This window comes from Seriola aureovittata, chromosome 15 (assembly GCF_021018895.1).
Source record: "Seriola aureovittata isolate HTS-2021-v1 ecotype China chromosome 15, ASM2101889v1, whole genome shotgun sequence".
Classification (NCBI taxonomy): Eukaryota; Metazoa; Chordata; class Actinopteri; order Carangiformes; family Carangidae; genus Seriola; species Seriola aureovittata.
Genome location: NC_079378.1, coordinates 9,509,985 through 9,526,214, shown reverse-complemented (window position 1 = coordinate 9,526,214; position 16,230 = coordinate 9,509,985). Strand labels below are relative to the sequence as shown.

The 16,230-nt window shown below is 42.0% G+C and overlaps 1 protein-coding gene across 1 annotated transcript; it reads right to left on the bottom strand.

Moving 5' to 3' along the window:
* Positions 1-3,786: 3,786 nt before the first annotated feature.
* On the bottom strand, positions 3,787-7,906 carry msx2b (muscle segment homeobox 2b). The gene is made up of 2 exons (XM_056396542.1): positions 7,010-7,906; positions 3,787-6,532 (listed from the first exon to the last, which is right to left on the bottom strand). Exons 1-2 carry the CDS (start codon positions 7,413-7,415, stop codon positions 6,066-6,068), a joined length of 873 nt encoding a protein of 290 aa, XP_056252517.1. The 5' UTR covers positions 7,416-7,906; the 3' UTR covers positions 3,787-6,065.
* Positions 7,907-16,230: the final 8,324 nt, after the last annotated feature.

Sequence of the window (16,230 nt, the reverse complement as noted above, 5' to 3'; positions counted from 1 at the left end):
GGAATCTGGTCTCCCTCATTGTGCTTGACTTTCCATTTGCAAATGCTGTAAATAGACCAAAAAATATATTACGTGCTATTGTTGTGCATTTATTCCATTACATTATGAACATCTATCTATAGAATTAAAATTTTCAACACGTTTACTCATAGTGGTCAAACTTCTTACAGCAGTGGAGAATGTTATGAAGGTCACATCCGTCTCATTAAAGCTGAATTGATTCATTTGAAAAAAAAAAAAGTTGGAGTTGGCTAATACCCCATGAAGGATGTCTCCTAACCTTAAGCCCTTCCTTGCGACAAGCTTGGGTGGCATAATGAGTTGACAGCCAGTGACCCTGCAATGTTATTATAGAGGTGCCTTAATGATTCTCTTCCAATCCGGTTTCTTTAAACCTCTGAGTGCTTTTCCACCTCCTCTGTTTTCTCATTTGCAGTATATATTGACTTAGTTAAGAAAATCTAAAAAGGGATAATGGCGTTAGGCTCAACATTCACCCAATCAGTGCACTTAGTGTGTATCTGTTAGATTCAGTGTGGCGTTACATGACATGCCACTGACTCTCATCCCACTCCTTTTGTCTCTCCGTGTATTTATTTTGTAGCAGCATTTGGATAATGCGTCCCTTCTCCAAATATAAAAGCTTAACCACTTCACCGCAGCCTCTCAACATCTGACGTAAAGACATTTCATTCATAATCAAACCTAAAAATCAGCCATCAGTCTCTTAGCTTCCCAGTGCGAGTGTTGCGTCAAGTGGGGCACCGATTAGCTGAGAGGCCTCAGTGGATTCAGATCAGCGAGCAACGCATTTGCATTAACAGCTTCTTTCGTGACGTCAAAGGCGCGGTGAAAGTGATATAAATTGCCATTTAGCAGAGCTTTCAGACGCCTCTTTGAGGATTGATAGCTGAGAGATGCTTTTAAGCGTGACCAAGGTAAAGAGTGGATCCTTCTTGTCTGTAAGCCGCATTAGTGTTTTTGTCAGTGTTCTCCGTGTAAACGCTGTTGATTAAGTAATCTAATAACAGTCACTGTTGAAGAACAAATTGAGAGAGAGAGTGTGAGTGCATGTGTTTGTGTGTGTGTGCGTGTGTGACAGAGGGTGTGTGTTCCAATCAAAGCCTGATTTCTGATTCAGTTTCAGTGCTTCTTGTTATGCAATGAATTATACTCAGGACAAAGACAGAGTATCTCATCTAAAAACCTGTCTGTCGTTTAATATGAGGACTTGACTGGAATGTGGAAACAGTCTTCAGATGTGCTGTTTTGGTATACATATATATACAGAACAGGATCCACAGCCAAATTAAACAGCATGCATTTAAGAGGAAGGATGGGCATGTTTGGACATGCTGTACAGTCTGCATTGAACCTTGTGTCTTCTCAACCACTGTTGTCTCCTTGTGACAAACGTGTTGGTTTAAGCCAGTTAACATCAGCACACATTAATAAATCAATAATCTTTTTTGGAATGATGTATGTTGCAATCAAGGTGTCTAAAACTCAATCTATTTCCTATTCACGTGTGCTAATCCATTTTAAAGCTCCTGCGAACTCATTATTTCTGGGAGACGGCAGCTTTGTTTTAAAGATGCAAACTACTGAGTCGGCGAGTGTGAGATTGCACTTGGGTAAACGTTTGACTGGTTGCTGGAGATGGAAATGCAAAGCACAGTAAAAGAACAAATAAGTGGTAAAAGTTCGATTATTTGTTTTGTGCTGTGTGTGTCTTTTTGTGTACTTTTGTGTTGCTGAAACAGACTTTCAAAAGATGTGGCCATTATTTGAGTGCGTGCGTGCGTGCGTGCGTGCGTGCGTGCGTGCGTGCGTGCGTGCGTGCGTGCGTGCGTGTGTGTGTGTGTGTATGTCCAGTGTAATCTGTAGAAGCTTTTGCTGTCCTCCTCTTCCGCTGGCCTGCTCCGGGCAGTTTCCCTACATCTGCTACTGTGTGGCTCTCGAGGGATATCTCCAAAGACTACACACACACACACACACACACACACACACACACACACACACACACACACACACACAGAACAAAGACACACACACACCCCAGCAACAGCATTTGTGTGCATCATGTCGGAGGGGGTTCACTTTGTTTCTGGGAGGCGCTGCCCGAGGCTTCATTAGTATCTGTAAACAAGTTTAAAGGAGAACGAATGATCAGCTGCAGAGGAAGCTAATTGCTATTCCGTATTCTCAAAGAGAGAGAGGACCAAGAAATTGCATTAGACTAGTGAGAATACACTGTGAAACAGACATTTGCATTTCTCAAATATTCATGGCTGCTCAGTCGCCCGTGAACTGCTAATGCTGACACAAATGTACAGCATTGTAAACAATGTTTTGTTTTGTTTGTTCTTTAGTTCTAACACTTTACTAATGGTGAGCTGAACTCAGTGTTTTTATAGCTGAGGGGAATTTAATGAGGGTAAATTGCTTCTCATTAAGTCCGTTGTTTTCTGTATTTGGAAAAAAAAAGATGAAGAGAGTCTGACTTGAATGAAGGATGCCTCCCACAGCTGATTTTTGGAACAAACCCTAATGGCAGAGTCCTGTAATTAAGATCAATGGTGTGTTCAAGACAATTTAGGAGCATCTTCCTGATTTGAATTTGAAGCCCCGTTTCAGGAATCCTCCCCCACCTCCACTGAAGCCATGATGACTTTTACTTGATTCCACCCAATCGGTGTATTCACTGTTTATTTCTTTTGCGTTCAGTCTGCATGTCTTCAATTTCATGGTGAAACTTTTTTAATTAGTTATTTGCATGTGTTATGGGTGATGAATCGGCACAGAAACAGAAGATCCAGCCTCTCAAACGGGTCGGCAAAGCACACAGAAACAAAAGAAAAAAAAAAAAGGGAAACCCTTCGATGCAGGGAAAATAAAGTCTTTTGATATGATCAATTTGTGCCAAAAAAGCAGCCACTAAGAGGCAAAAGAAGCACAAAGGCTTCGAGAAGCAGCTCCTCAGAACTGCAATGCGCGCCCGGTATCTGGAGGTTTTTGCTGACGTGTCTGTTGAAATAAGGACAAAGGGGGATGTGACATCACAGCTACGTCATAGCTGAACGGGCCTACATAGTAGCTAAAAATAGTGGGATGCTACGTCATTGACAGTAGCGAATAGATCACAAGTAAATGCAGAGACACTGCACAGCCTGGTGATAGTTTACAAAAAATAGACCCCTATGGAGAAAACATATCTACATGTAACCTATGGAGAAGCCTTTTTTTTTTGTGTGTTTCGTTCGCCTCTTAGATTTGAGCATAAATTGAACATTAGTTTGAATTTGAACAATAATTTCTCCCTGTTATTGTGGGTAAGAGCGAAAGTAGGACACATAAGATTGACCTGTTTAAAAAATAAAACCAAACAATGAATAAAACACACGACTGGTTCTTGACAGACATTTCAAAGCTTGTACGATCACAACATCCAATCATGTTTTCTCTAAAGACGTCCTGCAGTTTGAATGTCACAGATGCGACTCTGCTAAGTAGTGTATGGAATTCCATCTGGATCCACATTTTACTGTATGATACAGAACTGCACTGTCAAAGATAACCTGCTGCACAATCTGTGTGTTAGTCTTCATTTCCAGTTCCAGTTTTCCCCCATGGTGCTATACTACAAACAGCCACTAGAGGAGGTAGGAGACAAGCACATGGCTTGCAGATAGAGAAGTGCCCAGTCACATGTTGTCTGTAAGGAAACATGCAAAGCCACAAACATGCCCACTCACTGTCAGATCGACAGCGACCAACAATGACAAACACAGATCCCCAGTGCTAATGACAACCCCTCCAAACAAGAACGCTCAGGATTTATTGAATTCACCACTGAAATACAACACCCCTCCAGTAAGTAGCACAAACTGGATGTTTCACAACCGAGCCACTTCTACCAATCTGCACTTCATTAGGCTGATTGCTCGCCAATGTAAGCTACTCCCTCTGCCCTGCCCTGGTCTCTCCGCCTTGTTCTGATTAAAGAGGGAACCTCATAAATATGCTGCTGCCAATAAATGATTTCCTCATCACATCAAAGTCACACGGAAGTTGTAAGCAGCTCTCATAATTGCAACAAAGTACAGGCACCTCTTTCTTTTTTTTTTTCTTTTAAAGCGCCCCCACATGCCACCAAACTCACCCTGCAGCTATATAACAAACCGAGCTGGAGTGGTCTGGTGGAATTCCTGCTAATTCAAACCTTAGTCAAAAGTGGTCGTTAATATTAAGTTTAATGAGGCAGGAAGAACATGATTCTGATGAGGATTAGAGAGGGAACAAATGAGTGAGGTTCCCCTCTAACAGGCTAAGTTGTTCGTTAGTGAGCAAGCGAATACTGAATATATGAAAAATGCAAATTAACACCTCTCCCTCAAGCAAAGTGAAAGATTATTATGGATTATTACCAGTTAAATAAACCGTAAATGTCACTGCTAGTGAGATTTAGAAACATAAAGATTAAAACAGTCAATAGTTTCAGATTGTTTATCCCCAATTGTCAACCCACCCACCTATTACAGAGATAAATGCTGTTGTTAGTTCTCACGCTACTGTTGTTACTGCTAGTGAAACTCGGTTTTGGTCATAAATACAGAGATAATGACTGCCCGGAACACAACAGAATGTATTTCTCTATAAACAAAGCATCATTATAAAAGTGTAACTCAGCTTTGAAAAGAAAAAAAAAAAAAGAAAGTTTGACCAGTGTGGTAAAACGACAGCTCAGTAATAACGGGAACTATCTGTGAAGCCGGATAATTTATGGATATCGTTTATGGTTTGTCAAACATTGCTTTGAACTGACCACTGTGTGATGGGAAACACAGACGCAGCATTAAAACCACACAAACACACACACACACACACACACGAGCGTTAGCACGAACATGCACCAAGAGCCGCTGTATCTGCACAAGAAGAAAAAAAAAATGCAAAACAGCTGCTCGGTTTCGATGGTAAACTACTGAAAATGTGACTTTCTTGAAAGATCCTCAGTGAGTATAGATGCACACGTTTACATATTGCTACTTTATTTTTCTATACATAAAATTAAATGTCATTTATTTAAGGGAAACAGTCTGAAAGGCTTCAGTTGTTTTGTTCATTTGGATGATAAAACATTGGTGGAAAAAACTGCATAGCACAATGTCGGCCCTTTCAAAGGGACGTTCAGGAGGAAGAACAATATAAATACAATTTTGGTCAGACATTTTGTACTATATTACATCATAAATACACAACATCAGGCATTCATCTATTCATTTCCAGCACTGTATTTCAAAAAGAGAATAAATATGTCTACACTTTATAAAGGAAATGAGGGGGAGTTGAAAATGTTTTTATTGCTAAGAGAGATAAAACATGAACAAAGCTGTAATTGACGCAGTGTAAAGTTTTCATTGGGATGATTATACCGAGGGTTAAACCTCGCTGTGTCGTCGACACCGCAAACCTGAATTTGACTTTTTTTTTTTTTTTCCAAGGCAGACACTTTAGTAGAAGGGAAATGAAACGAATGCTTCAGTGATATGTTTTATTTGGCCTGAGTTGCTGAAACACTCATTCACCCACAGAGGTCTACAAAGTGTCTTGATATTAAGGCCCTATTCAACACGAGGCACTGTATTAAAAAGAAAGGAAAAATAATTAAAAAAAAGGCTTCGGTGAAAAGATGGAGTTGTAGTCTGTATTATTGTGCCCAGTGCAAGTGCTCGCCCAGCTCAATTATTGCAGGAGTAAACAAGTGAAGAGTATAAACAGCTGGGCAGCAACACCCCTCCTCCTATAGATAAGTCATGTAAACAGTCAGTCCAAAGGGGCAAGAGAACACCGTTTTTTTCATCCTCGCTGTGGGGAAAAAAAAAAAAAAAATCTAATTTGACTTGAAGTGCTCGGAAAGTTGATTCAAGCACTCCTTGTGCAGTGGATATATTATAAACACTGATTTTTAAAATGTCAGTCGCACGTCCTCTGTGTCCGTTTTTTGGGAATCCTTGCAAATGCACTGAAAGACATTTCACCAAAGATCAAAGGTATTTCCATTTCTATGATAAGTGGTACATGCTGTAGCCCAGAGGAGCAGCATACAGTCCTAAAGGTGAAATGGGCAGTATGGGTCTGTGGTGGTGGTGGTGGTGGTGGTGATAGGCGGAGTACGACTGTCCGTACAGTTGCATGGCGCCCAGCGACAGCGGTAAAGTAAAGCCAGGGCGTAAAGCTCCAGCAGCCGCGGCCGCCACTGCCACCGTCTTGGCGTCAGCGGCCATCTTGAGTTTCTCCAGCTCGGCCTCCTGGAGCCTCTTGGCTTTTGCCCGGCGATTCTGGAACCAGATCTTCACCTGGGTCTCTGTCAGGGTCAAGGAGGAGGAGAACTCGGCCCGCTCTGCGATGGACAGGTACTGCTTCTGCCTGAACTTCCTCTCCAGGGCCAGCAGCTGAGACGTGGTGAAGGGGGTGCGGGGCTTTCGGTTGGTCTTGTGCTTCCTCAACTGACAGGAAGGACTGGAATGACCTGGGAGAAGACACAGTGAAGATTTTAGAATGAGGGTTTGATATGTAAATGTATGAATTTGAGTCCTGTTGCCTTATTGTGGATTGTGAGTGTCCTTCCTGTGAGCCACATACTGATGGCTGAGTTTAAACAGGAAATTATTTAACTTAAAGATGATATAGTTGGATGTCAGGACACACTTTAATCATATAACTTTTCATTAACAAGACAAATATTTGTATGTGTTAGAGGTCGCCTACCTCCTCACACAATTAACAGCTGACTGATTTTAGAGTTGTTGTTTTAACTTTGCTTGGTTTACTGGCTTCATGCCTTTCTTGAACTCTCTCCAACAGGAAACATTACAGCAGCTTGTGGAGAATCATATCCAGTAAACTCATGATACATGATAAGTATAAATGAAGAATTTGTCCCGTCCATATTCAGCCTATACTTGTTCAGACTTAAAGGTAACTTCAGAATGTGAGATAAACTTACGAGGCTGTGTGGGAAACGCGCTGTTGGTGACCCAGGATGCGCAGTCCTCGGACTCCGATGCCTCGGACTTCACCGGCGACGTAGGCGCCGCCGTTAAGCTCTTTCGGCTTCCCCCGGGAGGACTGCACGTCCCCCGACACAGATACAGAGAGTTCAAACCCGTGGGGGACACCGCCACCGAACGTCCCTCCGGTTCGCAGCAGGTGGACTCTCCGCCGCGGCTGTCCGTCTTCCTCCCGGACATGAGCGCCTCCACGCTGAACGGATGATGCCGTCGCGCCACCGGAGATGTCTTTTCCTCCGCCGTCCCCTCTGCCAAGGCCGCACGGTTGGTACTGTCCTCCTCGGACGAATTGCACCCCAGGTCGTTAGAGGTCTCCTGGGCGGCCATCTCCTCAGTGGCCATCAAAAAGGAAAAATAAAAAAAACAAAAACAAAAACGGGTGAACTCCGTGCGCAGCTGCGGGACAAAAGTTGCGGCAGCCAGGTGAGAGTGGCTCCGGCGAGCGCAATGTTATGGAGCTGTCAAGTAGTATGTGGGAGTATGTAGACGCATCACAATGACACGGCTCAACTTTGACCAATCGCTGCCGCCCAAAATGTTTATGAGTGGGCAGATGTTGCCTTCAGGGACGGTCGGAAAGAGAAGACGCTTGTTTTGTTTTGAGGAGTGAAGGGCATCAGACCCTACAAAATGTATCATTATTATTAGTAGTAGTATTATTATTAGGATCATTGTTATTGTTATTATTATTCTATAATCAAGCCACTCTGCAGTTTTTTTTGTTTTTTTTTCAATGTGTGATTTAGAAGGTTACGCATTGTACTTGAATGCAGCAAAAGTCCTCAAGGGTCACTGGGGTGGTTTGAGGAGGTCTTCACTCCCTAATGCAGGTAACAATAAAAATCAAACTGGAAAGGTTTTTTCTTTATTTAATTAATATCAACTGAGATAAGTAGCAGTTGTTCTCTGCCAACAGCTGTTCAGTTTTGTGTCATAACAAAGTGAAAAAGAAAATCCAGATGTGTGTTAAATAACACTTTACAGGACTGTAACTGTAGCTTTTGTTCGGTGAAAATCAGGATTTTTTGTTGAAAACTAGATGACACGCGTTGCCCTCATGTCGCCTCATTGGTTGATTAAATGACATGAAGGAAATGGGCTGCAACAATAATAGCTGTGCCACAACATTATCACATGTTAAGCTTCAGTAATGGATTAGCTCTAACTCTAACCTCATGAGACTGCGTGTGTAAACACGGGCCCCATGCGGATAATTATGGAGCATTATACCGGGGCGAAACACTGATCCCTTTTTCTTCTTTATCTCTCCTTCTGATTAGTTTGCTCTTCCCTTTATTGGGACTTTCCAGTTGTAACCAACAATGCAGTTATGTGCTGTGCCAGTCCAGCATTAAAAGAAGGGTGTCACACTCAAATTACAGAGTATATTACTTCGCTAAATTACAGATTTAGTTTTTAAAATCCTCAGCTCGGTCCAGCTGGTGTCTGGACATAAACTGGATGAGACATTCACATGCCTCTCTCCATGTCTGTAGCCGACTCATTCATCTTCTTGTCCTATGATTCAGTCCCATTTTCTACGCACATTAGACATGAAGTAACTCATTGTGATTCTCATGAAGTAACTCATTGGGATATTTCCATGGGCAATTTCACGTTATGTCAGATGAAAGTGCCCAACTCCTGATGGAGAACATTACACTTGTTCCGGCAGTTTATCCGAAGAAACGGTCCTTTGATGATGGTAGAAATATTTTAAGCTGAAAGGATATTTCACTTATCTTAAGATTTTTTCCCATGGTCATGCTTGTTTAACTAATTTCTTATCTGTCACCTAATTGCTCATATTTAACACCCAGACCGTTGCTCATTAGATCCGTCCTTCCTCTGAATGATAATTAACCACTATTTCACATCACACGGTCGGATCCACAGTCATAATCTTCCAATGTCTGTAAGTGTCAGTGTTGGATGCTGTGAGAGAATGTGTTTGTAAGTGTGGCTGTGTCATACACAGCCTACAGCTGTGCAGGACTATTACAGCCTCCACTGCTGCAAGAATAAGCTGCTTATTGAATCGTTTTCCTTAAAACTTACTGAAGGCGAAAGTAAAAATACAGACATTCACAAGTTTTTCCTTTTTAATATAGCCGTTCTTTAAAGAGCACACACTATATATATATTTATTTTATTTTATTTTTTTCCCAGAGGATAGATTTATATACAGTAAATGCTCAGATTTTTCCCTGCATTTTTACATGTAGCCAGCAGGCCCTGAGCTGCTATGTCAGACTGTGCAGCAGGACTCATTTCCCAGGAGACTGCTCCTGCAGCCTTATTAAAGTGGGGTTATTTCACAGACAATCAGAGGTTTGTGAAGGCGCCAGTGAGCGGCCAGATGAAAGGACTGACTCCTCAGGGGAGAAACTGTTGCCTTTTTTTTTTTTTTTTTTTTTTTTTTTCTGCAGCTCTGTTCAGGATCCCCACCTCCATCCTCCTCCACCCCCTCCATTCCTCTCTCTCTAGCTCTCTCTGTCTCTCTATCCCTGTATCTCTCCTTCTCTCTGGCTGTGCCCACACGCCCTGCAGGCACCTTGTCAGAACTCCTTCTTGGCTGAGTGTCAGTGGCATGTTTCGTTCCCTACTCCCTCCTGTCTTCATTCTTGCACTTTTTTATCCTTTCTAACTTTAGTCGCGCATACTGCACTTTATTTTTTCCTTCATTCCTTCTTTACTTTCTTCTTTACTTTCTGTCTTCTTTCTCTTCCCTCATCAATGTTTTATTCCTGTCCTTCATCTTTCTCCTGACCTTCCGTCTTTCCTTCCTTGCATCCCGTCTTTCTTTATTCTGTCTTTATCAGGCTCCTTCAGTCTGCCCACCCTCTCTTTCTTTCCCTCACTGTCACCGCATTTGATCTCATTGTCAACATAAAAATCCGCCCAGTCAAACTTTATTATTTTTAAATCCAGCTTCAGGTCCATCTATCAGATGAGAAATCAGATGACAAAAGGTGAAAAGAGGCAGCGTGACCAGAGTTGGGTTTAATAAGGAAGAATATTGAGTAAGGAAGTAAAATAGAAAATATTCTTGGCAAGTGTGTCGAACGGGGAAGCTGTTAGTCACAGATATTCTAAACACAAACAAAATGTTGGCCCTCATCCACACATCCATCAACAAGTCCATCAACGCAAGTCACAAGTCTGAGGTGATGTTCCCTGAGATGCACTTTGACTGCATGTGAACACTTGTGTACTACATGCATGTTAAATATCATTTAGACATGCAAATAATGCGACTGCAACTTTGTGTGACCATGGCTTCAAAGAGGATTTTGCAAGGGAAGGAAGGAAGGAAGGAAGGGAGGAAGGAAGGAAGGGAGGAAGGAAGAAGGACGAGGAGGGGTATGAGAGGGGTGCTCTCCTGGGTGTAGCAAAATTACCCACACATCCCACTTCCTTCTTTCCATAATATCATTTAAGCCTGATAATAGCGAAAGCAATTTGTCTGAGCATGTTTGTGTGTGTGTTTGTGTGTGTGTGTGTGTGTGTGTGTGTGTGTGTGTGTGTGTGTGTGTGTGTGTGTGGTGTGTGTGTGTGTGTGTGTGTGTGTGTGTGTGTGTGTGTGTGTGTGTATACTGTTTGAATGCCTGTACAGTACATATGTGTGTGTGTGTGTGAGAGACATAGAGGCTTGAGAAGCCTCTGGGTGTGCGGGTCGGGCACACCTCAGAGCATTGTAATTACAGCAGAAGCTTTGAAGTGGTGGAATGTTTGGTTGGGATAATCAGCAGGCTGGGCTGCACTCATACACTATTTACATTCCCATTAAAACACTCATTCATGCCATCACACCACAACTTTTTACTACCTATAATGATACTTAGTTGGTACAAAGTTGAAGAAGTGAACATGTTAAAATGTGAGGGGTTACATCACTAAGATTAGTGACTTTGCCGTACTGTTACAATATGTAAATTTATATAATCCTATACAGTATTCGAAGTTTGCTGCTTTTATTATGTTGAACTCTTCCTTACTTTACTTTAAGACCTGGGAGCCGTCAAGATGAAGACAAAAATAACAGCTGGCTCATTACTGTAGATAAAAAGAATAAAAAAAAATAAAATCAAATAAAATCAAATCATTCACTGTGCATAATCTGAACAATATGTTTTTTGGGATGTTTTTGCCTTTTATTAAATGGCTCGCAGTAGAAATGTGACTAGACATGAGGGGAGAGAGCGAGAGGAGGACTTGGAGCAGGGATGTTGTGATTACATGGCTTATCTGAAACAAGAGTCGAAGTATGGATGCTGTTGTAAACACTGGAATGCCCCTTGAGGCCAATTTGTGATTTTGGCTTTCTCAAAATAAAATTTACTTGACATGGTTGCCGTCTTAGATCAGGACAAACACTGCAGGCCACTTACTGGTTGTCTAAAGGGTAACACTTGAAGTTCAGCCGTTTAGCATTTACAATATGAGCAGTGCATAAACAATTAATAAATGCTTTGTTATAATTGTTAGCAGATACAACTGTAACTCCACCTGTCAACACCCACTTTTTACAATTCTATATCAATACATATTCCATTATGGCAAATTAGTGCAAAATCAAATGTTAAATGAACCGTGTTCCTCTGTTGTGCAGTCTAAAAAAGTCAGTTTAACTCATTTTTGTGGCTTCATGACTTGAATTCATTTACATTTGATAAACAATGATATTGAATTACACCTCAACCCTGCTTTGTCTAGTATATGTCACCTGCCCTCATCCAGGAAAAGGACATGCTCTTTTCAAAAATGCACATGCGCACAATACTGCATTCTTCTCAGAAAGACTAGTGACTTGTCGAACCAGTGGGACACGTTGTAAATATTAATAAGACACACATTTCTGTACACTTCATATAATGCCATTGTTTTGACTTGGAATCAAATTATCTTAGCAATGTCACCCACTGCTCCCTCCCTCCCTCCCTCCCTCTCTCTGGGCTTGCCAAGCCCTCAGAACCTCCGCCTGTAATGTACCTAAATGACTACCTTGAATGCTACATTGGCGCCAGGGCCAATTAGCTGTTAACACTGGAGACAGATCTATTCAGAAGCCAGAGAATGAGGCCTCCTGTAACGTGAAAGATTGATGCCCACTTTACTAATGACAAGAGAAGGAGGCAATCTGTTGCTTGACTCAGCCCTGGGCTATGTTACAGGATAGTCAGCTGATTGCTGGGAGCCTGCAGGGGGAGGGCTCCTGAGAAAACTGACAGTGGAGTATAAGTCACTGTAGGGGTTGAACAGAGGACGTCAAAACACACGTATACGCATACGTACATACAGCCATGTATGTCTGTAACTGACGTTGGGCCGTATGATGATAATATGAGACGACAGAGATTTGTCAACTGTAAGAAATTTTGTTATGTCATATGAGTTAGTTATTTGTTTAATATCTTTGAGTGTATAAGGACATTGCACAATGAGGAACCGAGCACACTGATCCGAATGCAGATTTCATACAACATCACCTAACAAGCGCATGGCGGTGTCAACTGGTGCAAGTCAAGACCAGGGAGCATGCTGCCACATGCACGTGGACATGCGTGTATGCCCAGCGCACCCACTCACACAAATGTGCAGAGAAATTCGCTTCACACCAGAAGGAATGCATCAGTTCTTGCCTCTGTTCCACGGGATGTAACGAACTGTTCTTTTGAAGGTGATAATTGCTTTTGTAATCGTCAGCTGCAATTATATATTTGGAACAGTTCTCTGCTCTTTGATGACGTGTTGAACTCTTTGCCTATGTATTTATCCACTAATTCAGGCTTCACAGCTTCACCCCACCATAACCCATCATTATCAGGTCTTCCTTTCAATTCGTGACTTAACTACTATACACCTCGAAGGGTTTTGGAAAATTGGGCGCATTCAAATGCTGGCACCTCTTAACCTTTCTTGCACCTCATAAAAATGGGAAAATAGGTGTGCATTCTTTCCCTATGCATGTTACCTCCAATATCATTAGCTCTACTGTGTGTAACACTCTTGTCGAGCCTTGTTTACCGCCAGGTAGTCAAGAGATGCTCTGATACCATTTTTCCTTTCTGATACCTGAACTTGTGTATCCACCGATACCCGCTGTCATTGTTTTATGACATGGCTCAGATTGAACCTGAACAAATACATGAATGCCATTAAATCTTTCTTTTATTATCTAATTTGACTTGTTAGCCATAAAAAAAAAGAATAAATAGAAAAATTCCCACACTAGTTTCCCTGACACTAGTGCCCCACCTCAAAAATTAAAGCCTTGCATACTGTACATGTTGCCGTTTTACTTGAGGGACTTTCCCGTGTAAAGTATATGCCCAAATTGCTCACAATTTACTCACAGCAAACTTTACGCTATATACTGTAAATCAGTTCATCTTCGCCAATCTAAAACAGTAGCTGCCAGTGGCTGCACAGCGAAACTTCTTCTGTACGCTACTATTTTAGAGCAGCAAAGAAAATTTGATTTCAGAGAAAACTGCCATTTCATCTGGGTGTGAAACTATAAAGTTTATTAATATACTGTATGTGCGGTATGATAGACTTGCATGCTCGGGGTCATGCATTATGCACCATGTGCTTTCATTTTTGAAAAAAAGTACAGTAGCTAAGGAGTTCCGTGTGGCATTTTCCGGGTTGCCAGGAATTTAAATCAAGTAACTCTTACGTTTTTCAGCTGACTTTACATTTAGGATTTTGGAAATGAACCATGGTATGCCATGAGGATCAGAGACTTTGAGCATCATCAGACTTTTACTGTATGACTCAGTGTGCATCACAGGCCTCATGACTTCAGTTTCCGTGTCAAACTCTCAACCTCCACAGAGAGCGAGAGAGAACTAGCCAGGGGCCATCTGTTCCTCTCACAACCATGTAGATTCCTTTTGACACACTATATCTTAATCAGTTCTGACAGGTAGAATTTATGATGATGCCGCCGTGTAAATCACAAGGAGGCTTGTTATTATGGAGAGGCACTGAAATGGTATAATTGTTTTTAAGTGCCGCTGGAAGGCCGAGTGTGCATGCATTTGTGTGTGTGCATGCATTTGTGTGTGTGTGTGTGTGTGTGTGTGTGTGTTGCATGTGATCGTGTGAACATGCACAGTATTCTGGGAAGTTTTCCAGAGATTGGGGAAATCCACCTTCGACACAACAAACAACTTTAACCACAAAAACAAATCTCCTTATAAGAAATTTTTGTCTCATTACAGCAAATAACATTTCATGGTAGAAAAAGCCACAACTTTCCCAGCTATTATGACTGCGTAACACGCACTCTTTGGGTTATATGAGAGTGAAATGTGCTTACACACAGGAACAGAAATAAGACAAATACAGTCTATCTGTGCAACAACAATAAAGAGAGTCTTTTGGTTAATGAGACCAGACAGAAGAACTAAAGTATCCTCAGTAATGATGTTACATCCAAACCATGTGAAATGTTTTTCAACCCTTTTGGTTTATGTTCTGGCTTGCTGCTTGACGTCAGGTTCATCTGCATTGACTCTAAAACTTGCAGAGTAGATCAACAACCTGATGTGTGCAGTGTCATATTTGATAATCGATTAGCTCTGTCATAACAATAGGTTTTTTTTTTTTTGCCTTTTGTCCTTCAGCCTCTTCTTTTGCTCTACTTACAGTAGAACATTAAAGGTCCATTCATCTTTACCCAGATTCATGTTTTCGGCCCGTATGTGCGTTTGCGTTTAACTACCTTGAGGTTGAATTGGTATGTGAAGCTTAGCCGACAGTGTGCAGTGAGGGCTTCTTTAATAGAGTCATAAAGTACAAAGCACTTAACTGAATAAACAAATCAGCCGCTCTGCCAAAACAAGGAAGAGGGAAACTTCAAAGCCGGGCCATAACTGTTTTAAAGGTCAGCAGTTTGGAAAGGACTCACTGTCTCATTGAGTCATTGGTAAGCTGGCTTGTGGTTTCGGCTGAGGAGGTGACTGGGTGACCTCTGGGCTGACTGACTTACTCAACGGCTGATTCTTTGAATCATTGTGGGGCTCAGTGATTGACAGACCTGGCTGTCCTGCTGGTTGAGTAACTACAGAGAGATGAAATTAAGTGAAAGCAAGACATGGGATCTGACACCAAAGTGGATCAGGATTCTTCATTGATGAAATCCATCCTGTCTGACTGCGTGTGTGCGTGCGACTCGGACTCACCGCTGTTTAACGAGAGAAAGACGCCAGTCACAGTAAGACCAAGGAGCACACAACACACACAACCACACTGATCTTTGCTCCGACCCCAGTAGAGCGGGAACTGCCACTGGGGTCAATTTGCGGTGACCCTTTCTACGCCTACACGGTCAAAGGTTACAAACCTCTGCATGCGGCCTTTGAAATGGAGCGACAGGGGCTTGCTGTTGGACTGACTGGCAGGATGCCAGTTACCAAGATGCTCGGTCTCACCTTAAAGCCGTAGCACAGGAGAAATGAAAGGCAGAAAAAACCCAGCTTAACAGTGAGGGTAAATAATGGTGGATAGAATGGACGGCCATGCCTAAAAATGAAAAGTTTGACCTTACTTTTGCAACTTACAAATAACTGGATTTTTTAGTTTTTGACTGCCTTGATGGTCAACCTGAACAGCCGGTGACAGCGGTATTGGACGATAAAGACTGCCATCAACTCAGACACATTCTACTTCCTGTAAGCTCACAACGATGGCTGATCTTGCGGCGTGCACACCTTTTTAGAGTGACAACGGTTCCTGTTTTATTTGAAAACCATAGACGTGAGAATGTATTAATCTTACTCCTTTTACAATAACAAACTCCTGAACTAAACTGTTTTGACAGCTTTCTTCCTGGAATTGAAAACTAAAGTGTTCCAGAAGCAGGAGAATAAATAAATTGCACCCCCTTTGGAAGAGAGAACCAGAGGAGATGATGGATTTGAATAAAATCGTAGAATGTGTGTCAGTGAAGCCTGAAGCCCATAAGGGCAAAGTCCTGTTGTCACAGAGGTGGTTCCCAGTCCGGTTGTAGGTTGTAGGTTTTAATGTCATGGCGACATGGCGACGTTCTGCAGCGCTGGCCAAATTCGGACTAAATTTCTAACCAGCATGTGTTATTTTAAGTCCAGCCTGCATCACGTTAAGTCAGCACTGTTGAAAAGTTGAAAAG

Coding starts and splice junctions, on each gene's coding strand:
- msx2b (XM_056396542.1), bottom strand. CDS start 7,415: ATGGCCACTGAGGAGATGGCCGCCCAGGAGACCTCTAACGACCTGGGG. Junction 6,533..7,009: donor CGCGTTTCCCACACAGCCTC/GTAAGTTTATCT, acceptor GTCTTCTCCCAG/GTCATTCCAGTCCTTCCTGT.